Source organism: Panulirus ornatus, chromosome 9, assembly GCF_036320965.1.
Source record: "Panulirus ornatus isolate Po-2019 chromosome 9, ASM3632096v1, whole genome shotgun sequence".
Taxonomy (NCBI): Eukaryota; Metazoa; Arthropoda; class Malacostraca; order Decapoda; family Palinuridae; genus Panulirus; species Panulirus ornatus.
Genome location: NC_092232.1, coordinates 36,897,778 through 36,924,701, shown reverse-complemented (window position 1 = coordinate 36,924,701; position 26,924 = coordinate 36,897,778). Strand labels below are relative to the sequence as shown.

Sequence of the window (26,924 nt, the reverse complement as noted above, 5' to 3'; positions counted from 1 at the left end):
CAGATTCTTCAAGAACAACAATATGTTAAGTCACGACTGCCAGATGGTGATAAACAAAGCCAATCGCTTGTGGAGTATTACCATTTAAGAGGAGCATCTCAGGACGAGGGGTTAGGTTCCACACTACAAACTGACTTGAATGAGATCTGATGATAGCAGGAGCTGGGGGCGCCCCTAGCAGGCGACCACTGCTTGACTGTGCCTACATGGCAGGGGTCAACCAGCTTGGTCAGGTCACGTTAGGTGCGTGTTAACCCCTTGAACACGAGGTCACAACCCATGAGCACGAGGGTACGACCCATGAACACGAGGTCACAACCCATGAGCACGAGGGTACGACCCTTGATCACGAGGGTACGACCCTTGAACACGGGGTCACAACCCATGAGCACGAGGTTACAACCCATGAGCACGACCCTTGAGCACGAGGGCACGACTCTTGATCACGAGGGTACGACCCTTGAACACGGGGTCACAACCCATGAGCATGAGGTTATAACCTATGAGCACGACCCTTGAGCACGAGGGCACGACTCTTGAGCATGAGGGTACGACCCTTGAGCATGAGGGTACGACCCTTCAACATGAGGGTACGACCCTTGAACACGAGGGTACGACCCTTGATCACGAGGGTACAACCCTTGAACACGAGGGTACGACCCTTGATCACGAGGGTACGACCCTTGATCACGAGGGTACGACCCTTGAACACGAGGGTACGACCCTTGATCACGAGGTCACAACCCTTGAGCACGAGGGTACGACCCTTGATTACGAAGGTACGATACGGCCCTTGAGCATGAGGGTACGACCCTTGATCACGAGGATACGACCCTTGATCGAGGGTACGACCCTTGATCACGAGGGTATTAACCTTGATCACCAGGGTACGACCCTTAATCATGAGGGTGCTGCCCTTGAGCACGAGGGTACGACCCTTGATCATGAGGGTGCTGCCCTTAAGCACGAGGGTACGACCCGTGCACGTAATGACCTGACCCTTACGGGTTTAGATCATGAGAACCACAGGTAGTACCCTTGTGCCCAGAGGTCGTACCACCGTGTTCAGTGTTGCATCGTCGTACTCAGTGGTCTTACCGTCGTGCTCAATGGTGGTGATGGTGTGGTCAGGCCAGGTGGCACTCCCCCCCCCCCCCCGGGAGGGGGAAGAAGGAGAACGATAGATGAATAAACAGAGAGAGAGAGAGAGAGAGAGAGAGAGAGAGAGAGAGAGAGAGAGAGAGAGAGAGAGAGAGAGAGAGAGAGAGGCGGCAACACAATGACTTATTGAGTTTTGAATGATGATAACGTAACGTGCTCTCATATACATCTACGACCCACGTGTTGTTAACGTGTTACCACCTCCCTATATGACCTTATGAAGGCACGCAGGAACACCACCACCTCCTCAGCCTCCACCTTCCTTCCTTCCCTCCGTGCACGTACGTACACAGGAGGCACCACCACCTCCTCAGCCTCCACCTTCCTTCCTTCCCTCCGTGCACGTACGTACACAGGAGGCACCACCTCCTCCTCAGCCTCCACCTTCCTTCCCTCCCACCTTGCACGTACGTACACAGGAGGCACCACCTCCTCCTCAGCCTCCACCTTCCTTCCCTCCCACCGTGCACGTACGTACACAGGAGGCACCACCACCTCCTCAGCCTCCACCTTCCTTCCTTCCCTCCGTGCACGTACGTACACAGGAGGCACCACCTCCTCCTCAGCCTCCACCTTCCTTCCCTCCCACCTTGCACGTACGTACACAGGAGGCACCACCACCTCCTCAGCCTCCACCTTCCTTCCTTCCCTCCGTGCACGTACGTACACAGGAGGCACCACCTCCTCCTCAGCCTCCACCTTCCTTCCCTCCCATCTTGCACGTACGTACACAGGAGGCACCACAGGGAGCCTTAATGAACTCTTCCTCTCTATAAGGAGAAGCGAAAATCTCTCATGCGGTTGCAGACCGGTTCCGCGGCCGGCGGGCCCCTCCTCCTCCTCCTCCTCCTCCTGCTGCAGGAGGAAGGGGGTCGTGGTGCGCACGCTCACTCAGTGGTCCTCGTCCGCCGCCCTCCCACTCGGTGGTGGTCGTCCGCCGCCCTCCCGCTCGGTGGTGGTCGTCCGCCGCCCTCCCGCTCGGTGTTGGTGGTCGCCCGTCGCCCTCCCGCTCGGTAGTCGTCGTCCGTCGCCCTCCCGCTCGGTGTTGGTGGTCGTCCGTCGTCCTCTTGCTCGGTGGTGGTCGTCCGCCGCCCTCCCGCTCGGTGTTGGTGGTCGTCCGCCGCCCTCCCGCTCGGTGTTGGTGGTCGTCCGCCGCCCTCCCTTTCGGTGGGGGTCGTCCGCCGCCCATGCAAATGAAAGGAAAAGTACCGACCAGGCGACGTGTGGGCTTGACTTCCCTTTCTCTACCTTGCTTGCTCGGTACATGGTCAGCGCTGAGGGGTATTGCCGTGTGAGAGAGAGAGAGAGAGAGAGAGAGAGAGAGAGAGAGAGAGAGAGAGAGAGAGAGAGAGAGAGAGAGAGAGAGAGAGAGAGAGAGAGAGAGAGAGAGAGAGAGAGAGAGAGAGAGCGCCATTGATACACCAGTCACACAGCAGCTTACCTAAATCAACGGAGACAATAAAGAGGGCAAAATCACTTCTCACGTGGCCACAGTTCAAGATCACACACAGTCCAGAGAAAAACGCTGCCCTGAAATCGTGGGCAGGAGGACCAAGCGTTATTTAAATGCCGTGAAAGGTTAGGCCGAGTCTTACAATGGCCCAGAAACATGTAGTTGATCGCTCACAGATTATTATTACCCGGGTCAGTTAAGGCACGCGTCTGAGCCCGGCATAACCAACCCTTGCATTAATCGCCTGGCTTAACAAAGGTTGTAATCAGTCGATGTGATCTCTGGTGGGGAATGATTTACACTCGTGTACCATCAGGTCGTCTGTGATCCCGCCTCCGCACGAAGCCTTACGACCATGGTAAACTTTTCCTGGCGTGGATATTGCATTTGGAGCACATTCCTACGAATGAGTCATTCCTTAACGTTTCTTTTTTATGATCAACGTTGAAGTAGCACTCAGACGAAACATACTTTACTGACATACAACAAAATACTCTCACTGTACAATTCGATTTCTTACATTTATAATATGGGAAATGAAATAAATTTCAAACACCTGGTCTTCCACACTACAACGGTGGAATAATCCTCACTCCACCAGCGCAGAGGAATGAGCGGAATTTTCGCCACCCATTACCTGCCGGGTTTCGAACCCGCGAGCTAGGGTGTCGGCCAGGTCGCCATGCTTCGGAGACCTGTTGTGAGGATTGACATACGACTGGGCACTAGTAGAGAGAGAGAGAGGTGTGGCATGTGGGTGGGTGGGGGCATGACATGAACACCACCACCTTACCTCCTGATTCTTTCCTCCCCTCTCACCACAGTGTGTGTCTTTCCTCAAACCACCGTACTCCTATTATCAATATCAATATCATTAAAACACTAAACTTATAGCAAGAATTAAGACATATTCAATTCGAGGTGATTCGTAAAGGGGTAGACGAATGCCACAGCACGAGAGGCTATGTACAACGGTCCTACATACATCTTTACGAAGAAAAATATTATATAAACATTAGCTTTTGTTTGGATCCTGTACAGCGGGTGAGGTCTGGGCCACGCATGATGGTCGTCACGTCCTTCAACGCACCACCCATGTGTCTGGGGTATTACCACGAGCATGGCTCCTCCAGGTTCGATGTCGTCCACCTCCCCTGCAGCAAGTTGGTGCAGCGCTTGACGCGTAGGCCAAAGCTCTGGCTATATTATAGCCAAAAGTTGTGCCCTTGTGTGTGTTCACGGGTCGTACCATTGTGTTCACGGGATCGTACCGTCGTCTTCACGGGATCATACCGCCGTCTTCATGGGGTCGTACCGTCGTATTCAAAGTGTCGTACCGACGTGGCTAAGAGCACACAGTTGGTGTCAGAGCTCGCCACAATCTAGAGGCCCATCATCGTAACCACGTGACCCCTTGAACCCATCACCACAAATCTTTGCCGTAAACAACAGTGTGAAGAAAGCGTGAACCAGCGTGGTTCCTCGCGTGTTCTGAACCTGTTCTGTGAGTCCAGGTCACGTGGGGGGGGGGGTGTCCACACACCACGAGAGCAGGAACTGTACTGGTTCTCTCCGTGTGGCGTCTGTATTACCTCATCTTCTGCACCTCTGTAGGTGTTTGATTTTCCTGTCACTGTGTGTGTGTGTGTGTGTGTGTGTGTGTGTGTGTGTGTGTGTGTGTGTGTGTGTGTGTGCGTTGCTTAGAACTCAAACTTACTCAGCTTAGAAAAGAGAAAGTTGTGGGGTAATTTGGTACAGGCGTCCGAAATCCATCATCTTAAGGCCGCTGAAGGCTAAAGCAGTCTGCATTACAGAGGAACAACCAGGGAAACCAAACAGCAAAAGACCACCGGGTCTTCTCGATGTTGTTTGCGATGGCGGAAGATATCAGAAACTCAGACAGTAGTGCGGTCAAAGTGAGAACGTATACAGATAATTCAAAGAGAAACTACATACAAAGTGTCAGTGTAGCTACGGAGGATGAGATACTGTAGGTCGAGGATCTGAGGCGAAATACTTATCAAGTCTGATCTAAACGTACCTATAGCACTGCAGTCAACCACTCTAACTGGTAAATCGTTCCTTATTTTTTAACTATCCTATTGAGGAAAAAAGGTCCTCCACCTCATTCCAAGTAACACGTTTGTGCACGCGTTTGTATTCATGACGGCGAATGTGATCAGACGAATCAAGTCTTTGCGTTATTTTGACAGATCCAAGATGATCAAAGTCTTCGATAATCTTGCATACCTGTGCTAGACCAACTCTTAACCTTCTCTCCTCTACGCCGTTTTATCTGCTCTCGTAGGATTGTGTTTCCCAGCCCTAGAACAATCGAACTTGCTCGACTCTCTCTATCTTATCTTTTTCTTTTTTCTTTTTTAGGTAGGGTGACCAGAACTGAACACAATATTCCTGATGGGGATGAACCAAGTGAGGATGATATCTCTGATCTTATTTTCGAAGGCACCCTTCCATGGGCTCCAAGAATTTTGCTTGCTCCCTTCACTGCTCCTGTGCATTGTTTACATGGTTCTAGGTCACCAGGGATCACTACACACAAGTCTCCTTCCTCATTCACCTTCAATTCATATTGAAGCTTGCCTTTCCGTGTTTGCTACCAACATGTAAAACTTTGCACTCATCGATATTAAAATTCATTTGCCACCCAGAAGCCCAGACCATCAGTTTGATTGCGTGTTTCTAAAGCTGTAGACGCTTGTAGATTTATTTCCCAGCTTTGTATCACACTTAACAATGGATACACACTCGTGGGAAAGCGTTTCCTTCGAATGAGGTGAAGTACTTTTGACCAAAAGGACCCTAAACATATGGAATGATTTACCAGTGAAGGTGGCAGAAAGCAGCACCACACATACTTTTAAAAAGGGACGATAAACGCTTGACTTCAGATCCACGACTGACATAATGTTAGGTTTAACTGTACAGTCAATGTATCATCCACACGTCCAGGTTTAACTGTACAGTTAATGTATCATCCACACGTCCAGGTTTAACTGTACAGTTAATGTATCATCCACACGTCCAGGTTTAACTGTACAGTTTTAGTCTGGACAGTTTAACCTGTGTGTGTGTGTGTGTGTGTGTGTGTGTGTGTGTGTCTGTGTGTGTGTGTGTGTGTGTAGCGGTTCATATTCTATATACAGTCTACAGGTGTTCATCTCTGAGTCATCTGCATGATACTCACCTCTAGCTATCATCACCATCATCATCACAAACAACCTCACAAGGACCCAGTGTTGTGTTGCTGTTGGAATCCCCTTCTGTACTGTTTCGTATACATGTCTCTATAGATGTGGATATGTGTGTCAATGTATGGGTTGTGTGTGTGTGTGTGTGTGTGTGTGTGTGTGTGTGTGTGTGTGTGTGTGTGTGTGTGTGTGTGTGTGTTTATACACATACATAAGATTAAAGACACGTTACATACATACAAGGTTAAGGGACGGGGCATCATGAGTGTAAAACTCTCTCTTCGTAACCCACACACACACACATCAATCATACACACATACGAGTGGCGTGCCGCAGGGTCCTGTTCTGGGCACACTGCTCTTCTTGACGTGTTTATATGACCTGCCAGAAGAACCGGAATCCTAATCGACTATGTTTGCCGATGATGCCGTAGTCACGAGGGAGGTGTAAAGCGTGAAGGTTTACACCAACTCACAAGAAAGTCGAGACAAAACCTCTAACGTTGATCTGACACATGGTGGATGACATTCAACCCGAGTAGATGTAAACTACTTGGATCTGAGGCACAGGGAAGGAAGTCTAGATAAGATTATCATCCAACAGGTAATACGCTGCAGCAATAAGTGTATAATAGACTTTGGACTCGTCGACAACGTCCCTAACCTGTCTACAGAGTCCCACATTAGGAGTATAATACAAGGGACAACACGTCTGCTGGTATATATTAGAACTATCCTCAGATACATGGATAAAGAAATGCCCTAACAACCTCCTCACGTCCAACATAAAACCAGAACTAGAATATGCTTCTCAAGTTTGGCCATCGCACCCAAAGAACCAAAAAAAAAAAAAAAAGCTTACAAGAAAGGTCTATGGGAAGACAGCCAAGCTATTATTCAAGTCTAGATCACTGATTTACAGGGGAAAACCTTCAGGCCTTAAATTTGCCCACCAGGGAAGAGAGAAGTGTGAGGAGCGACTTGATTACAACCTCTAAGTTTTCAACTACCTGGATGACGTAGATGGTAAGCAGTTCTACCAAAGATACGAGGATACAACAACGTGAGGTTGTTACATGAACATCAGCAAGAAACGCGTTACAGAAGATGGAAAGAAGTACATCTATGATGTAAGAGTGACAGGTGAAGGAAACCCACTGAGTTATTTCTGAGCAGGACAACAAATACAAGTTCTTAAAATTATGTGAGGGAGAATGATCTAAAAATGGGCGTCCCATGAGTGTAGAACTCCCTCACTGAACAGTACAAATGGACGATCACACACACACACACACACACACACACACACACACACACACACACACACACACACACACACACATTTACAAAAAAGGACAAGAAAACACCACATCGCGAAAGTGGAAGATCAAACCTATAATGTAAACACTTCAAGTCACGAAGATAAAGTAGGACATCTGAGCACAAACCACGATAGAGCAGTGCTTCAGTACGATGGCCTGGCCTTTGACCTGACCCATAATGGTCGGGGTCAAGGGCCTGGTCATTATATCCAAAGGTCGCACAGTCGTGTTCATGGGTCGTACTGTCGTGGTTGAGAGGTCGAGTTGGTGAGTGCGTCATGTAGTGGAGCCAGCCAGCCAGCGGGGCAGTGATAGCGTGGAAAGTGCCAGTTGCCAAACCTGTCCACACGGCCGCCTGCTGACTGGCCGCTGTAGCCCTGCCCTGCCCTGCACTAACCTACCCTGCCCTGTCCTGCCCTCGCCTACCACAAACCCTTCACTGACCACTACCACCCCTACCACAAACCCTTTAATGACCACTACCACCCCTACCACAAACCCTTCACTGACCAGTACCACCCCTATCACAAACCCTTCACTGACCAGTACCATCCCTACCACAAACCCTTCACTGACCAGTACCACCCCTATCACAAACCCTTCACTGACCAGTACCATCCCTACCACAAACCCTTCACTGACCAGTACCATCCCAACCACAAACCCTTCACTGACCACTACCATCCCTACCACAAACCCTTCACTGACCAGAACCATCCTTACCACAAAATCTTCACTGACCAGTACCACCCCTACCACATACCCTTCACTGACCAGTACCATCCCTACCACAAACCCTTCGCTGACCACTACCATCCCTACCACAAACCCTTCACTAACCACTACCACAAAATCTTCACTGACAAGTACCACCCCCACCACAAACCCTTCACTGACCAGAACCATCCTTACCACAAACTCTTCACTGACCACTACCACCTCTACCACAAAATCTTCAGTAACCTCTACAAACCCCGATTAAATACAATGATTCCCTGCTACATACCCTTCACTAACCTCTACAGACCCTTACCACAAAGAATGGTGCCGTACCACATACTCTCCAACATCAAAAACAATTATTCCCTACCACATAATTTTCACTGCCCTCCACAGACCTCTGCCACAGACACTTGTGCCCTGCCACATACTCTTCAATGTCCGTCGCACGTCCTCCCACAGAAGGTGACTCCCTACCACACATCCCCTTCCACAACACAAGTACAACATGGTGACCGCAAGTACCACATTCCCACGACATGACAACGATCCGTCGTCTCTGTGACCACACCATGACTAAAACCCATGGTTCCCTACCTCACACTCCTCCTCCTCCTCCTCCAACTGACCCACCAGAATGTATCCGACGTTGGCCAGCCTCCGGCCGGTATCCAAAACCCCCTCGACCTTATCTCCTCCTCTCTGTGATGTGAGGCAGGGAGGGAGGGAGGTAGGTCGAGCAGGGGCTCACGGGGCTCAAGATTCGCTGGCTCGTCTGGTAGCTAACCCAGGAAGTGCTTCAGTGAGGCAAGGATGAACCTAAAGATTCATAAGACTCGATCCGTCGTGGGTTCGATCGCCCACCTGTAGGCATCTGTCTACCATTACTCGTACCTGGGCTCCGTCACTGGCTCTCAAGCTGGTCACAAGTGACGACTTTCACCAGTAACGATAAGCTGCCTAGCTCTGTTACCTACACAGACAGGGGCCGTGTTGGCACTGGCTACTAGGTTAATCGAGGAATCTAGAGGGCGTAGCGACCTTGATCACGAGGGAACGGGTCGATGGAACGGTATGATGAATCTTGTTATATGACAAGCTCAGGAAGTCAGGCAATACTGAGGGGTTAAAAAAAAAGAAAAAATCTTGGTTCAGCTTATCTGACCTGGAGATCAAAGCGACTTCAAGCTGCCGGCCAGACAGAGGGGGGGGGGGGAGTGAGGCAGCAGAGCGGAACGAGACAGGTGGCCAGCCTGGGACTATATGATTGCCTGGTGGAGGCGAGGCAGGAGGAGGAGGAGGAGGAGCTGTGTATGTTGGATTATGTATGAGGGAGGCAGCCAGGCATCACACTACGGCACAGGAATAAGGAATATCAAAATGAAAACGGAAGGTCATGATCTTGGGTCCAAGATGAACGTGGTTCGTGACAGACACAAGTGTTCGCGTCCTCACACGTCCTACTGTTGAACATTAAGTCATTACACGTCCTACTGTTGAACACTAAGTCATTACACGTCCTACTGTTGAACACTAAGTCATCACACGTCCTACTGTTGAACATTAAGTCATTACACGTCCTACTGTTGAACACTAAGTCATTACACGTCCTACTGTTGAACACTAAGTCATTACACGTCCTACTGTTGAACACTAAGTCATTACACGTCCTACTGTTGAACATTAAGTCATTACACGTCCTACTGTTGAACATTAAGTCATTACACGTCCTACTGTTGAACATTAAGTCATTACACGTCCTACTGTTGAACACTAAGTCCTCACACGTCCTACTGTTGAACACTAAGTCATTACACGTCCTACTGTTGAACACTAAGTCATTACACGTCCTACTGTTGAACACTAAGTCATTACACGTCCTACTGTTGAACATTAAGTCATTACACGTCCTACTGTTGAACATTAAGTCATTACACGTCCTACTGATGAACATTAAGTCATTACACGTCCTACTGTTGAACATTAAGTCATTACACGTCCTACTGTTGAACATTAAGTCATTACACGTCCTACTGTTGAACATTAAGTCATTACACGTCCTACTGTTGAACATTAAGTCATTACACAGCCTACCTGTTGAACATAAGTCATTACACGTTCCTACTGTTGAACAATAAGTCATTACACGTCCTACTGTGAACCATTAAGTCATTACACGTCCTACTGTTGAACACTAAGACATTACCGTCCTACCTGTTAACATTAAGTCATTACCACGTCGTACTGTTGAACATTAAGTCATCACACGTCCTACTGTTGAACACAGTCATTACACGTCCTACTGTTGAAGACTAAGTCATTACACGTCCCTACTGTTGAACATTAAGTCATACACGTCCTACTGATTGAACATAAGGTCATTACACGTCCTCCTGTTAGACATAAGTCATTACACGTCCTAATGTTGATCACTACAGTCATTACACGGTCCACTGTGACGACTATTTCATTACACGTCCTACTGTGAAGACTAACGTCATTACACGTCCTACTGTTGACATTAAGTCACTACAACGTCCTACTGTGAACGTCTAAGTCAATCACGTCCTCAGTCTGTGACACTGATACGTCCATTACACGTCCGACTGTTGAACCATTAAGTCATTACACGGTCCTACTGATTGAAGACTAAGTCACTACACGTCCCATACTGTTGAAGACTAAGTCATTACACGTCATTCTGTTGAACATTAAGTACACGTCCTACTGTTGAAGACTAAGTCATTACACGTCCTACTGTTGAAGACTACGTCATTACACGTCCTACTGCTGAACATTAAGTCATTACACGTCCTACTGTTGAACACTGTCATTACACGTCCTACTGTTGAACATTGTCATTACACGTCGTACTGTTGAACATTAAGTCATTACACGTCCTACTGTTGAACACTGTCATTACACGTCCTACTGTTGAACATTAAGTCATTACACGTCCTACTGTTGAACATTAAGTCATTACACGTCCTACTGTTGAAGACTAAGTCATTACACGTCCTACTGTTGAACATTAAGTCATTACACGTCCTATTGTTGAAGACTAAGTCATTACACGTCCTACTGTTGAAGACTAAGTCATTACACGTCCTACTGTTGAACATTAAGTCATTACACGTCCTACTGTTGAACATTAAGTCATCACACGTCCTACTGTTGAACATTAAGTCATTACACGTCCTACTGTTGAAGACTAAGTCATTACACGTCCTACTGTTGAAGACTAAGTCATTACACGTCCTACTGTTGAACACTAAGTCATTACACGTCCTACTGTTGAACATTAAGTCATTACACGTCCTACTGTTGAACACTAAGTCATTACACGTCCTACTGTTGAACACTGTCATTACACGTCCTACTGTTGAACATTAAGTCATTACACGTCCTACTGTTGAACACTAAGTCATTACACGTCCTACTGTTGAACACTGTCATTACACGTCCTACTGTTGAACATTAAATCATTACACGTCCTATTGTTGAACACTAAGTCATTACACGTCCTACTGTTGAACATTAAGTCATTACACGTCCTACTGTTGAACATTAAGTCATTACACGTCCTACTGTTGAACATTAAGTCATTACACGTCCTACTGTTGAACACTAAGTCATTAAACGTCCTACTGTTGAACACTACGCCATTACACGTCCTACTGTCGAACACCAAGTCATTACACGTCCTACTGTTGAACATTAAGTCATTACACGTCCTACTGTTGAACACTAAGTCATTACACGTCCTACTGTTGAACATTAAGTCATTACACGTCCTACTGTTGAACACTAAGTCATCACACGTCCTACTGTTGAACATTAAGTCATTACACGTCCTACTGTTGAACACTAAGTCATTACACGTCCTACTGTTGAACACTACGCCATTACACGTCCTACTGTTGAACACTACGCCATTACACGTCCTACTGTTGAACACCAAGTCATTACACGTCCTACTGTTGAACATTAAGTCATCACACGTCCTATTGTTGAACACTAAGTTATTCGCACGATCAGATCCGCAAGTTCCACACCGTGACTGTGTTCACGGATTATCACACAAGTTGTGGACAACTAATGACACACTGTATCGAAGATTAGATCATATGATCAACATGGACTAATATAATCAACAACATATATTATAATTCACATGTATATATAGGGTGATGTAGCATCACTGAAGCTTTACACCTGTACTTTGTCACTCCAAAGACTTTATCTACTTCAGTAAACAAACCCGTGATGGAATACCTGTAGACATGAACAGCTGAGTTGTAAAAATACTCAGTCTGGTGGTTCACTCCGGTGTGAGACACACGTCAAGTCTTATCAACAAAGTGTTGTCCTTCTGTATTATCTTTACATTATTAAAGGATAACACAAGGATTCGAGCGTGGATTTTTCCCTCAGAAGTTTACCGTCGGAAGCTGAGCACTCAATGGTAAACGAATCGATCAATAAATGCATAAACAAAGAAATAAATAAATGAAAACAGATAATATTTCGTCTGTTTCCTGGCGCTACCTCGCTAACGCGGGAGACGGCGACAAAGTATAATAAAAAAAGAACATATATATATATATATATATATATATATATATATATATATATATATATATATATATATATATATCAGTAAAAGACACAAATACAAATTCAATCACGTGTGTCGTCCACGCGGTAGGGCAAGGCAGGTCAGGGTATGGCAGGGTATGGCAGGGTAGGGTTGGGTAAGGCTGGGCTGGGCAGGGCAGGGACAGAGAGGCGGGACGTCACAGCCGGGGCGGGAGGCCAGGCGTGCAGGACCATCTGGACCAAACTTCCTCACACAAAACCTGACGGAAGAAGCACCGGGTCATTGTGATCCAGACCTTCACCCGAGTGTGTTGACAACATTACGGTGCAGGTCTGACGCCCTCACACCACACACTGCCCCGGTCCCGTCCTGTAATACAAGCAGCGTGGTAGACCCAGTCTCAATCATTACAATTGGTATGTTTTAAATCAAGGATGATTAATGTATATAATCAATGAGCTGTTACAGTCATCTAAAACAGTGCGAGCGTAAGAAATTTTTCATATACTTTCGTTTCCTTATGTAGATACAGTTTATGTATATACATGTATAAATATTTGTCATTCTTGTTCGTCGTTTCCTAAGTTAGCGAGTTAGCGCCAGGACCAGACAAAGAAAGGCCCCGGGCGCCTACATCTATTCTCTATCTGTCATGTGTAATGCAACGAAACCACAGCCAGGCACCACAGCCCTTTCCATGGCTTCCTCGTCAGCTTCACATAACCTGGTTCTGTCTATTGACAGCACGTCGTCCCCTGCATATAACATCGTTACAATTCATTCTATTCCATGCAAGCCTTTCACCCTCCTGCATATTCAGGCCCAGTTCACACAAAATCTTTTTCACTTCATCCTTGCATCTCCAGTGTGGTCTTCCCCTTCTCCTTGTCCCCTCTTCTTCTTATATATATATATATATATATATATATATATATATATATATATATATATATATATATATAGAGAGAGAGAGAGAGAGAGAGAGAGAGAGAGAGAGAGAGAGGCTAGACGAGGGCTACACTACATCTTCACTATCTTCCATTTGTGGTACAATCCTACAATACTGGACACAAGAAGGGACGTCATCATCGATGTCAGAGATGTTACTTAAGTCTCGGTGTGGACTGATCTATTCCACCATAACCCTTCACAAACGTCGTGTATACATCAACAAGGGCTGTCGTGGGCTGTGCCCTGCGTCAGCAGAACTCGAACACATGACATCGTCGTCAGTCGTCAAGGTTAAGAAGTTAGTGTCTGGCTAGGTCCTCAGTGTCGCTCGTCCCTCACTCCCTCTATTAAGGGCGAGATCCTGCTTCACAACGCTGACGGCGGGAAGGAAGGGTTTCCCTAGTGCATCAATGCCCCTTGTACTTGTATCTTTCGGTACCTACAACCATACTTGACGTCTACCGCGAGGACCATGTATGGTTAGGCTACGATCCACCCTTATCCCTTCACAAGAACGTTACGTATTATTCACATTACCCTCAACACGTATTGTCCTCTCTGGGTTCAGCTGTCAGAACAGCATCATCTGTATACAGTTAGTGTAACACTCCCTCTTATTCCACTATGGATCAAACGTTTCGTACAGTTATCTTACCACGATCTTCCTCGCAGTTCTATCTATAGTGACACTGTAACAGCTGTGGTGACATGTTACACTCTAGGACGCTGTTACCAGACTACCAGCTCATACCTCCATGCACTCACAAACTCAAACTCCTGCATAAAATGCTACGTACAACATTCATCAGTTTTATGACACAGCTTCCTAATATCCATTTGCACTCTCTAAAACATACACCTTTTCTAAACCTGTCTACACTCTGAACACTTTCTTCTACCCTTAGCAGTTTTCTCCATTACCTGCCTAAGTAAACACATTTGGCGCCCGGCTTCTCTTACTTCCACAGGTCCTATTCATTGCTTCCCCAACAGGTGGTTTAATAGCGCTTTGTGCAGGCGGTCAGTCATAGCCTTTTTCTTCTGTGTACCTGCACCAAGCAGGTCCATGTAGAAGTACGTCCTTGTGGTAGAAGAAAGCGTGAGCAACATAGAGCTCCTCGGGCACACACATTCCACGTACCCCTTCACTACTGTCATTCCCTGGTGCCCCGTACCTGCCTACCACCACCTCGCTGTCCTACATATAGCCACTCTCGCATCACCTGCTCCTCTCAGTTTCTCATTTAGGCTTAACTCCCTCAATTATTCTTCCAGCAACTTTCCAGAATGCATAGTCAATGTCCACCCTGCTCTCCTCTCACCACACGACTGCTGAACAGTTAACATTACACACATTTTAATTCTGTCCACACTGAACACTGCAAGTGACGTATGAATATCTATATATAACGTACATTATTATCTTTCTCACCTTTCATACTTTAGCCTTAGTCTTATCCTTCCCACAACCATCTACTCTCCGGTGTGTGTGTGTGTGTGTGTGTGTGTGTGTGTGTGTGTGTGTGTGTGTGTGTGTGTGTGTGTGTGTCCCGGGTGGTCACGTCTGACATTAGGTAGCCATGAGTGTCCTCCAGAAGTAGGCGGTCGGCCTCACCAACGTGGACTCTCACTTGAGTTCGTCGTCCCCTCCGCCAGCCACGGTGGTCACCTATATAAGGACAGAGACTCGCCGTTTGTGGGTCAGTAGGCCTTTATAAGCCTGTCATACAGTTACCATCATGCACACTAGCCATCTTGACATTACTGGAGGATCGGCATGAGCAACGCTGGGAACATCCTACATCATGATACCGTTTGAGACAAATGTAGCAGAACTTCTGTTCTTGAGTAGCGTCATTCGAGAGAGTGTGGTACCAAGAGGCTGAAATGGGAGGTTGTGACAACCTGCTCATTACGATCACTTGTGTGGACGACCGTCACCATCGTCTGGGGAAGAGAAAGGTCCTTAAACCTTATCTCTTAATGGAGAGGGTTTGATCCTGAGTGGCACCCATCGACTTTCTACCTCCCTCCCCTGCCCAGCGTTGGTCCTCTGCAGCCGAGGACACACACACACACACACACACACACACACACACACACACACACACACGACACCTCTGTCATACCTCCGCCTGGAGTCCAGCGATGGGGTTCCTCCCGTGGGTATGAGACACAGACAAGGTGGAGGTGACTGGTCGCTGAGTTACAAAGATTACTGTGCGAGGACGACGTGCATCAGGGGGTCTAGACCAGCGTCCTGATGACTCTCGTGTATTCAACGCCTTCACCTGATGCTTGAATTATTCTCTCAATGCTTCACTAGACTGGTGCTTCACTAGACTGGTGCTTCACTAGACTGGACTCCGTAACTAAAACGGGTTCTTAGCGTGTGTCAGTTACCTCGGCAATACTTCAGATCGGTCATACACATGAGGAGCTTGGTGATGTGGTTACCTAGTGAGGACGTCAACCCTGGTGAGCACCACAGCTGAGCCTGTGTGAGGTGTTGCCTGGTGAGGACGTCAACCCAGGCGAGCACCACAGCTGAGCCTGTGTGAGGTGTTGCCTGGTGAGGACGTCAACCCAGGCGAGCACCACAGCTGAGCCTGTGTGAGGTGTTGCCTGGTGAGGACGTCAACCCAGGCGAGCACCACAGCTGAGCCTGTGTGAGGTGTTGCCTGGTGAGGACGTCAACCCAGGCGAGCCTGTGTGAGGTGTTGCCTGGTGAGGACGTCAACCCAGGCGAGCCGGTGTGAGGTGTTGCCTGGTGAGGACGTCAACCCAGGCGAGCCTGTGTGAGGTGTTTACCGTTGTCAGGTGGTGAGGGAATGTTGCCTGACGGGTCCGGGTTGCCTGCGGCTGAATGAATGGCCGGCCCACACACAGGTGGGCAGGACGCGAGGCTCAGCTTCATGTCCTGCTTGCCCCGGGAGGAAAGGTGGCTTGGTCCTTTACTTTATGGGACAGACTCGGCCTGGTGTCGGGTTCTTGCGGGCACAGAGAGAGAGAGAGAGAGAGAGAGAGAGAGAGAGAGAGAGAGAGAGAGAGAGAGAGAGAGAGAGAGAGGAGTATGTTCCAGTACACCATGAGACAATGAGCACCACGAACAATCTCATTACTGTTAAAGATCATCACAAGACGACACACATCATAGTAACAATGATTACTGCCATCCAGGGTCTGACTCAACACCAGAATCTATCTCGTATGTTTCATCCTGAATGAGTAGTCAGTTAGCTAATCATCTTACGCTTCATTTTCATTCTTAGATTCAACTACTTCATTACCCCATTACCCTATGTTTCATTCTCATTAAGATACAAACATCTAATTACCTTAACTACCTTGTTTCACTCAGCCGTTTGTGATTCAGGTTAGTTATTCAGCTCCCTTAATTCCTTAAGCTTCGATCTAATCTTATGATTCAACTCTCCTCTTTAGATTCCACTAACACAGCAAGAGTTTATCAGAATAATAACTATGACGCCGAGGTCTTGTGTTGAGGGAAGGATGTACTGGGGCACCGCAACACTGATGTAATAAACTCGCAGGCGACGCGAAGCTGTGTAGATAAGGCCACAACAGAAAGTGAACCTCTACAGCCATAGGATTGACGTACTAAAAAGTGAATGAATGGGTTCATAAGCGGTAAAGGAAAAAGTGAACCTCTACAGCCATAGGATTGACGTACTAAAAACTGAATGAATGGGTTCATAAGCGGCAAATGAATTCTAATCTCGATCACTGCAAAATTCTATATATTGGAAGTGAACAGGAGAAGAGAGGGCGCAGCGTGAAATGAGTTACATATGGTGACTCTTGTGTTCTGAAGCCAAGTGCGCCGGAGCAGCGAAAAACGCGTCCAAGATTCTAAGGTTTGTAAGTAAGACACTCGAGTTCAGGGATGACAGATGGAATGGAAGGTGAAGCTGTAGTACGAAGGTAACTGACAAAATGAGAAAGAATTCTGCGGAAGTCATCGAAAATCACGAAACATTTATTAAGCTCAGAAAGGAGAAGGTTTAGAGGTGATCTAGTGACGGGTACTGAAAATGATCAGCGTTTGACAGTTTTGATGGAAGCAGTTACTAGCTAAGACTAGATCAGTCTAGACTTGCTCATAGGATGGGATTTAGAATTGTGAGCAAACGTTTAAAAGCAAAGTATTTACAAATGAACAAATGAGAGTAAGTGAAAGTAGCACGACAGAACCGGTTAAGAGAGACGTAGAAAAAAAAAAACCCTTCCCTTGAAGTGTCTGATTCTATTTGTGCCTTCTTATATTTCATCTCTAAAATCATGGCAAACAACAGTGAGGAGGGATCCCCTGTTTGCATTGATTACTATTGTTTGCATTTTATATTGTTCGAGCATTGAGACATATAGATGTTCTTCATGTGCCATACAGTGAGTAACGTGTGATGTGTCTCTCCCCCCCAGCTGGCTGCAGGTCAGCTGGCTGTGACGAACGAGGTGGAGTTGGTGCCTGGCATGGCCAACATGCCACAGATCACCAGCCTCGACGTCCAGTGTGAGAAGTCTGGCATGACTGTCAACGTACAGTTCTCGCTCCCCTTCAACGGGGTCATCTTCAGCAAGGGTCACTTCTCCAACCCTGCTTGCCGGTGAGTACCACCTCCACCACCAGCCTCCAACACTCTCTCTCTCTCTCCCTCTCCACCACACGCGACTGTCCTGAGAGTGTTGGAGAGACGGTTTAGCTGGAGTATCCTCCAGCCTTCAAAGTTACCATAATCCTTTATTTAGCTCTTACAAAGGTATCATATATATATATACATATGTTCTTGAATATTAATGTTATATCAAGATTAAGATGTTTAAACCCTGAATTACCAATTCAGTCCATTCTAAACTATCATAGATCTAGTTTTAAATCTTGACCATAAATAATATTTAGATCCATAAACTAGAGTAGAGATTATTACCTTAAATTTTTTCCTATTCAGTTTAAGCTTTTAATGATAATTAACTTTAAACCTTTCAATTTTCTAAAGAGAAACATATTTCTTGTGTACAACAGCTTATTTTGATGCCTTAATGCTATGATATCCTCTAGTTTCATAAACTCTTTAGATTATAAACCTCAAAACTGACCTGTCCTCTCCTCTGACCCACCTCAACCCTGACCCCTCTTCCTGAGGCACTGGTCACACCCCACGCCCAACACCACCACACCCGCGCCCACCACCGCCGCACCCACACTCAACATCACGACACCCACGCCCACCACTGCCACACCCACATCCAACATCACGACACCCACGCCTACCACCACGACAACCACGCCCACCATCACGACACCCGCACCCTCCACCACGACACCCACGCCCACCGCCATGACACCCACACCTTCCACCACGACACCCACGCCCACCCTCCACCACGACACCCACACCCTCCAACACAACACCCATGCCCACCAGTGTCTCACACTATCCTGTTCCTCCTTAGTGTGTAAGCGAATTCTCATCCTTAAACCCAAATAACTTAAACAATTAACCAGTGTACATATAAACACTTACCTGTATATTATTGAACCTTTTTTTATAAACATAAATTAGTTAACACTGAAATAATCTAATCCTGATTAAGAACTATAGTTCTACAGTGAACATACAAGTCTGTATATAGTAATGATATAGAAATTTGTACTTGTAAAACCTGACTTGTGTTAACCTGTGTACGCCTAGCGGCATGTGTTTACATACAGCTTCTTAACCTACTGACGAGCCTCTGCTTCCAGTAGCAAACTAACCCGACGCACCACTCTGCCGACGTCCGACTAACCCGACGCACCACTCTGCCGACGTCCGACTAACCCGACGCACCACTCTGCCGACGTCCGACTAACCCGACGCACCACTCTGCCGACGTCCGACTAACCCGACGCACCACTCTGCCAACGTCTGACTAACCCGACGCACCACTCTGCCGACGTCAAACTAACCCGACGCACCACTCTGCCGACGTCAAACTAACCCGACGCACCACTCTGCCAACGTCTGACTAACCCGACGCACCACTCTGCCGACGTCAAACTAACCCGACGCACCACTCTGCCGACGTCAAACTAACCCGACGCACTACTCAGCCCACGTCTGACATATGGAACCCAACTGTTCTTGGCCAACCCATAACACTGAGCCAGTATTAACGTACCGGATGTATCGGCCAACACAGTGATGCGAGCACCTACCTAACACATCCCAATACAGAAAGTAGGATTCAACAAGGTGTGAAGCTGATCTAAAGGCCGGCACATCTGCGTTGTGGAGTTGTGTTGCTGAACGAGCTTGACTTGGCAACACAACTTGGCCACACAGGGTTCACCAGGAGTCATACTGACAAAGTTATTAATGAAAGTAAGTTTCATATCCACTTGTGTGAGAGAAAGTGAAGTCTTTAACACATTTTCTATGCTAAGTGTCTCTTCTGTGACACTTAGCATAGAAAACGGACCAGCCTGACTGTAGTTTGCTGTAGTGTAAGCTTGAACTAATGTCCTGTAGTTGTTGTTGTTGTTGTTGTTGTTATTAGTCTAACTTAAACAACCATGATATCCTCTCTTCATTGTATATAGACATTGTCAATAGGCCACACAGAGAAGTCCTGTTTACAAGTGAATTATAGAAACGTTTGCTTTAATCATGAGCAGTCAGCAGCTCTGTAAGTAAATATCTGCTGCTGTTATTTTACAATAATCGTCCTTCAGTTCATATTTCCTGAAGTTATAGCATTATAGTCACTAACAGAAAATGAACTGGCAGGAAGGAGAAACTAAGGTAAAATGTAATTCAGTTGACTATAATAAGGCTCTCTTGGTGGCCACACTTACTACCCCACCTAGTGTGTGTAGATAACGTGTTATCTTAGTGTGACTGTCTGTCAATGTTTATGTTTGTCTGTTGGTTTTGCTAATGTGCTAACAACGCCACGACCTCAGGTAATAAGTGTCAACCATGTAAATATTATTCTTTGTGGAGATACTGTGAGTCGTCCATTGAGGGAGGTGTGAACGTGCACGGGTTCGAATCCTGTGGTTGGCAGTTGCACCAAACCTAGGCGTTCATTCTCCCCCTATCAGGAGCTGGTCGATAAATGGGTATGGCTTAGGCTAAGGTGTGTGTGTATACACATACATACTGTACATACGTATAACGTTAAGAGACGGGGCTACACACACACACACACACACATACACACACACACACACACATACACACACACAAAATCCCGTATATATCCAAAAGCCATACAAAAGTGACTGACCACGCCCCTAGCAACGTGTCCCGTAGTATACACGTAGACTGCGGCCAGGTATACAGTATACACGTAGAATGCGGCCGAGTATACATTATACATGTAGACCGCGGCCGAGTATAGAGTATACACGTAGACTGCGGCCGAGTATACAGTATACACGTAGAATGCGGCCGAATATACAGTATACATGTAGACCGCGGCCGAGTATACACGTAGAATGCAGCCGAGTATACAGTATACACGGAGACTGCGGCTGAGTATACAGTATACACGTAGACTGCGGCTGAGTATACAGTATACACGTAGACTGCGGCTGAGTATACAGCGAGTCTACGACCTGGAATCATTAGTTGAAGTGTCCTTACCTACGGTGTAGTTCAGGCATAAGACAAACGTATCAGTTATTAAGACGGTGCATGATGCGTTCATGTGGTGGTTAGCTGCTGTTGTTAGTGTTAACCAGATGTTTGCTGCAAGATCCCTCTGCAATTCTGAGAGATCTAACTTTGTTATTTAGTGTTAAATGTCCGCGTGTTTGTAAGACATTGGCGTTAGTGACGGTTTAGTAAACTGCCTTCAGGAAGGCCAGAGCTGTACTGCTGTCCTGTAGGGGTTTAAGAGACGGAGAGGCCGCCCTCAGTGTACAGGAAGTGAGACAGAGATTCATACAACCTCCTGAACCTCCCGCATCTCCTCACTGAAATCATTTTCGAGCGAGTTCGATGATGGAGGAGCCAGCAGCCGCCAGGTGGATCATGGCCAGTCATGACCACATCTTGAGACAGATGGTTGTCTTCCTCTGGTTCACAGTTGCAACTCTTTCAATAGTTTTGGCGAATGGAATATATCAGAAATGAAAACTCTAAATCATCAAAAGATCCTCTGAACTTATTCTTACCCTGACGAGAGAATCTTGTCTATGACAGCAGACATTTAGTGACGTACTAAATGAACATATAGATTCATAAACAATAGTCCATATCGAGATGAACATTGCTCGGATGTTTACAAAAAATTCTTTCAATTAATTTCCCTTGATGACGATTAATTAGCCGGTCCAATACGACCAAACACCAACAATGTAATACAATGATAACTTAGGACAGATTTAGCTGCGCTCATGTGCGCATCTACATCTATCAGTCTCGCTCGCTTATTAAGTCATTCAACGAAGCCTCACCCGGCTTAACCGAGACACAAGTTACATTAGATAAGTTTGGTCAACTCCCACTGGAAAGACGTCGGTTAGATATTCACCCAAGGTGAACAGTGACACACGCCTTCCATCACTGGTGTTCTGGGCGTCCTCCTCTGGCACCGTCGGTAGTTCCTACCACCGCTAGCCACCACCTCCTGCCGGCACGAGCTAGCAGGCTCCTGCTATCGAGGAGTGAGGGCCACTATTGCTGGGGTTCCGCCTCAGGTGGGGCAGTAGTGAGGCAGGTCCACCCCTCCACCGCTGGGGTGAGAGTCATTGCGCTACATGTACATTGCTCAGGTATACCGACTCCCCGGAAGGGGTCCTTGGGCGAGGTCAAAGGTCATGCTAATCTAATAAAAGCTTCACATAAACCAAAGGCAATTTGTTGGCTTATGTGTGCTGCCTCACGACTCCTATCTCTGCGAAAACAGATCTCTGTGTGTATTCATATATATTTCTCTCATCTGGAATGAAATAAAGATATATGAATAACGTACATTATTAACTTTAACGAAATAAAAGACAAGATTGAATGTTGTCAAGTTGACTACAAAGTTCCTTTAAAAACTGTGACTAACACGTAAATACTGACCTAGTGTTTACAAATAGACTGTTTGAGCCTCACAAGAGATGGAGTACCGTATGTGTTCTTAACTTAACCTGGCTTCTGTAGTGTACTAATATAAACCATTTCCTTCCTCTCTCTCATAAGAGTTGAGCAAGTAACCCTGAGAGACTGTAAACCGTTAAAAAAAAAAGCTGTAAATTAGACCATTATAAACTCTAAAGTAGACCTAAGCTTTTGTAAACCAACCTAAACTGATTTTTTTAAATGACCCCCATCATCCTAAATTAAACATGTCAATGCTTCTCTCTGACACCCTACCTACTGGAGAGAAAAGATCACACCTGGTGTCGTGTTCTCCTGTCACCCATAAAATTCACCGAAAAGATGAATCACTTGGAATATAGACATCATCACCGAGACAATGACGGTCTCTCACTGTTACTTGGTCGATATCCCATCATTATCTCACTGGAACCTACTGGGGTATTGAATCTGCTACATAACGCCCTTTCTGTGTATGTGTGTGTGTGTGTGTGTGTGTGTGTGTGTGTGTGATGAGTTTACCACTGTTACAGTCTCACCCACGGACATCTTGTCTGATAAATGTTTTCAGGATAAAGATATAATAATAACTATTCCTACTTCCTCCCTGTGTATGAGATGTGGCTCTCTCTCCCTTCTGACCCCACCTTACCTGCTCATGGAATTCCTGTCAGCCCAGTTCTTGTGTATCTGTCCTGCACAGTTACTCTACCTTGTGTATCTGTCCTGCACAGTTTACCTTGTGTATCTGTCCTGCACAGTTACTCTACCTTGTTTATCTGTCCTGCACAGCTACTCTACCTTGTGTATCTGTCCTGCACAGTTACTCTACCTTGTGTATCTGTCCTGCACAGTTACTCTACCTTGTGTATCTGTCCTGCACAGCTACTCTACCTTGTGTATCTGTCCTGCACAGTTACTCTACCTTGTGTATCTGTCCTGCACAGTTACTCTACCTTGTGTATCTGTCCTGCACAGTTACTCTACCTTGTTTATCTGTCCTGCACAGCTACTCTACCTTGTGTATCTGTCCTGCACAGCTACTCTACCTTGTGTATCTGTCCTGCACAGTTACTCTACCTTGTGTATCTGTCCTGCACAGTTACTCTACCTTGTGTGTCCTCTATTTAGCACTTCTTTCTCATCTTCCGGATCTGTCCTGCTCCCCATTTCCATGACATGACGTGACCGTTCGTCAGGTACGTGGCTGCCAACTCCGGGGGTTCCAGTTACACTCTGTACATTCCAAGTGATGGTTGTGGGTCGTCCACCTCCAAATTCGACGAGTATAACGGCAGGAGCACCCGTATGACCAACACCATCATTGTCCAGAATGATGCCACCGTGCAGGAGGTGTGGGACGTTGCCCGCACCATCAAGTGCGACTGGGTGGACAACTACGTGAAGACGGTGGCGTTTAACCCCTTCTCCGTTGGCATGCTCGACGCTCAAGAAGTTCGCTTTGAGGGCGACCAAGCCATCGAATGCTGGATGGACTTGCAACAAGGACGCTGGCCCGACAGCGACGACATTGACTCGATCGTTAAGATCGGCGAGACGCTCTCCCTGCTGGTGTATGCGCGAGACAACGCTGGCATGTATGACGTGAGCGTCAAGGACTGCTACGCATACGGGAGCCCTGACTATGACAACGCTAACACCCCGAGAATCCAGTTGACGGACGAGCAGGGCTGTGTGCTGAAGGACAAGCTCATCAGCCCCTTCTACACTGCCCGCCAGCGAGACGACCGAGGAGAAGTTATTGTCACATATGCTTACATACAGGCTTTCAAGTTCCCCGATGTCATGGATGTGTTTATGTCTTGCAATGTAGAGATATGTAAAGGAGACTGTGATAACTACTGCGGGTCCACACCCACTGAGAGTCCCTACCGCACGGGCAGTACACTGTTCGGTGAACCTATCACTACACTTGCCCCCTCCACCACACCTTTGTGTTACCCAGGTTCCAGCGACCCCAGGTGCGGGAGACCTACCATTCTCTCACCTACCACTCCCTCCGTCCCACAGTGTAGGCCTGGATCGACAGATCCCGAGTGCCAGATCAACTACCCTGAACAGAATCGACCTTCGACGTTCGTTTGCGGTTTCGGAAGTAAAGATCCTCGTTGTCTAGACCCTACCACTCCCATCCCTAGCAGAGGGAAGGTCTTCCAAACTAGTCCAGCTCCCCAGCAGACAATCATCCCCAGCAGACAGCCAAGCGTCGCAACAACCTTCGCTCCGCTCCCCGTAACCACCTACCGATGCACTCCGGGGTCCCGAGACCCACGCTGCCCTCAACCCACCACATCTCGTCCCTCGTGTTTCCCGGGATCTTTTGACCCACGCTGTTCTAAACCCACCACCCCGGCGCCACCCAGGTGTTACCCGGGCTCTCCTGACCCACGGTGCCCCAAGCCCACCACTCCAACCCCACCCCGCTGCCTGCCCGGTTCCACTGATCCTAGATGCCCCCAGATAACTAGTCCAACCTCACTTCAGTGTCTCCCTGGCTCTACTGACCCCAGGTGTCCTCAGCCCACCACCCCAGCCCCACCCCGATGCTTGCCAGGCTCTACTGACCCCAGATGTCCTCAACCCACCACCCCAGCCCCACCCCGATGCTTCCCAGGCTCTACTGACCCCAGATGCCCTCAACCCACCACCCCAGCCCCACCCCGATGCTTCCCAGGCTCTACTGACCCCAGATGTCCTCGACCCACCACCCCAGCCCCACCCCGATGTTATCCAGGCTCTACTGACCCCAGTTGTCCTCAACCCACCACCCCAGCCCCACCCCGATGCTTCCCAGGCTCTACTGACCCTAGATGTCCTCAGCCCACCACCCCAGCCCCACCTCGGTGTTTCCCAGGTTCCAAAGACCCCAGATGTCCTCAACCCACCACTCCAGCCCCGCCCCGATGTTATCCTGGATCCACCGACCCACGATGCCCCAAACGCTCTACACCTGCCCCTACAGTTGCCCCTACACCTGCCCCTCCTCGTTGCTTCGTAGGGTCAGTTGATCCAAGATGTCCCAAACCTTCTACTCCAACACCAAGTTGTTTCCCAGGAAGCATCGACCCCCGCTGTGTGAAGCCCCCCACCACACCAGCGCCCCCTGTCTGCTATGCCGGTTCCCAGGACCCTCGCTGTCGTAAACCGGATTCCGGGAGTTTTGTGAAGCCGGACGCCTTAGTTACTCCCGGCCCAACCACTCCCAGGCCTACTCCAAGACCCACCACAAGACCTACTGCAAGACCAAGACCTACTCCAAGGCCTACTCCAAGGCCTACTACCAGACCTACTCCCAGGCCTACTCCAAGGCCTACCACCAGACCCACACCTAGGCCTACGTACAGACCTGTATTTCCACCAGTCGTCAGGCCTACCCCAAGACCCACTCCCTCCAGACCTGCTCTAAGACCCACCTTCAGCCCTACTTACAGGCCAACTCCCAGGCCCACACCCAGACCCAGACGACCCAAAAGACCTAGGCCTTCCTCACGTCGGCCAGATCCCGTTCCTGCACGTGACTCTGCGCTGTTTCCGGTCACTCAGACCACCCCTCGTCCCACTACCCCCGGCTCCACTCGAGGTGCCCCTGTACAACAGACTACCCCGCGCCAAACACCAAGAATCCCTGGCCCAGTTCTCAAACCCAGGCCCACTACGCCGACGAGGGGCGGGAAGCAGCTAGACTCCGAGCCAGCGCAACCCAAGCCCGAGCCTTCTGGGAAGGAATGGGAGGGCGAGTCTCGTTACCACGCCTTCCACAGCTTCCATTTCCAGAAGGGGGATGGGCGGCGGGGTCGGCGATTCGGCGCTCGCCTTTCGAGGGAGGCTGAGGACTCCTCCTCCTCCTCGAGGTCCAGACCCGTGCGGTCGTCTCCTGATGGAACACCTTTGAGGACCAGACCGCTTATCGACAAAGTGCCGATCAGGCTGTCCCGCTCCATCTCTGTGGTCGCGCTGGACGACCTGCCTTTACCCGAGACCCAGTACCTTCCCCTGCCTCAGAACCTTCTCCCGGTGGCTGCCGCGCAGACAGCCGTTGATCCCATCTACACCGATCCCTTAGACACAGTGTGTTTCCCCATGGTCGTGTTCGCCGCCTCCTTGCTCACCCTCCTGTTCCTCCTCCTCTTGTCCTCCACGGCCGCCCTCGTCCTCTTCATCCGCCAACGAGGCTACTACAAGGACACCAAGTCTTGGTACGACCAGTAGTCGTGCCTCCCCACGCCTTCCGCTCGCGCTCCTCTCATAATCATGTGATGACACTCGGCTATCACTAGGATCTGCTCGCGCTTCCTGCACGTAATCCCATCATTTGGCGATGAAAATGTAGACTTTTTTGATTCATCAGTGGTTGGTTCAGCATCATGATGCTAACCCTCTTATATA

General features: G+C 48.1%; 1 protein-coding gene across 1 annotated transcript in view; it reads left to right on the top strand.

Moving 5' to 3' along the window:
* LOC139750340 (uncharacterized) overlaps positions 1-26,924 on the top strand; it is a 226,926-nt gene that overhangs the window by 109,861 nt on the left and 90,141 nt on the right. The window contains exon 3 of the mRNA XM_071665021.1: positions 17,863-18,047. Within this exon, the coding sequence (XP_071521122.1) occupies positions 17,863-18,047 (185 nt within the window). The remainder of the gene's footprint in view (positions 1-17,862; positions 18,048-26,924) is intronic.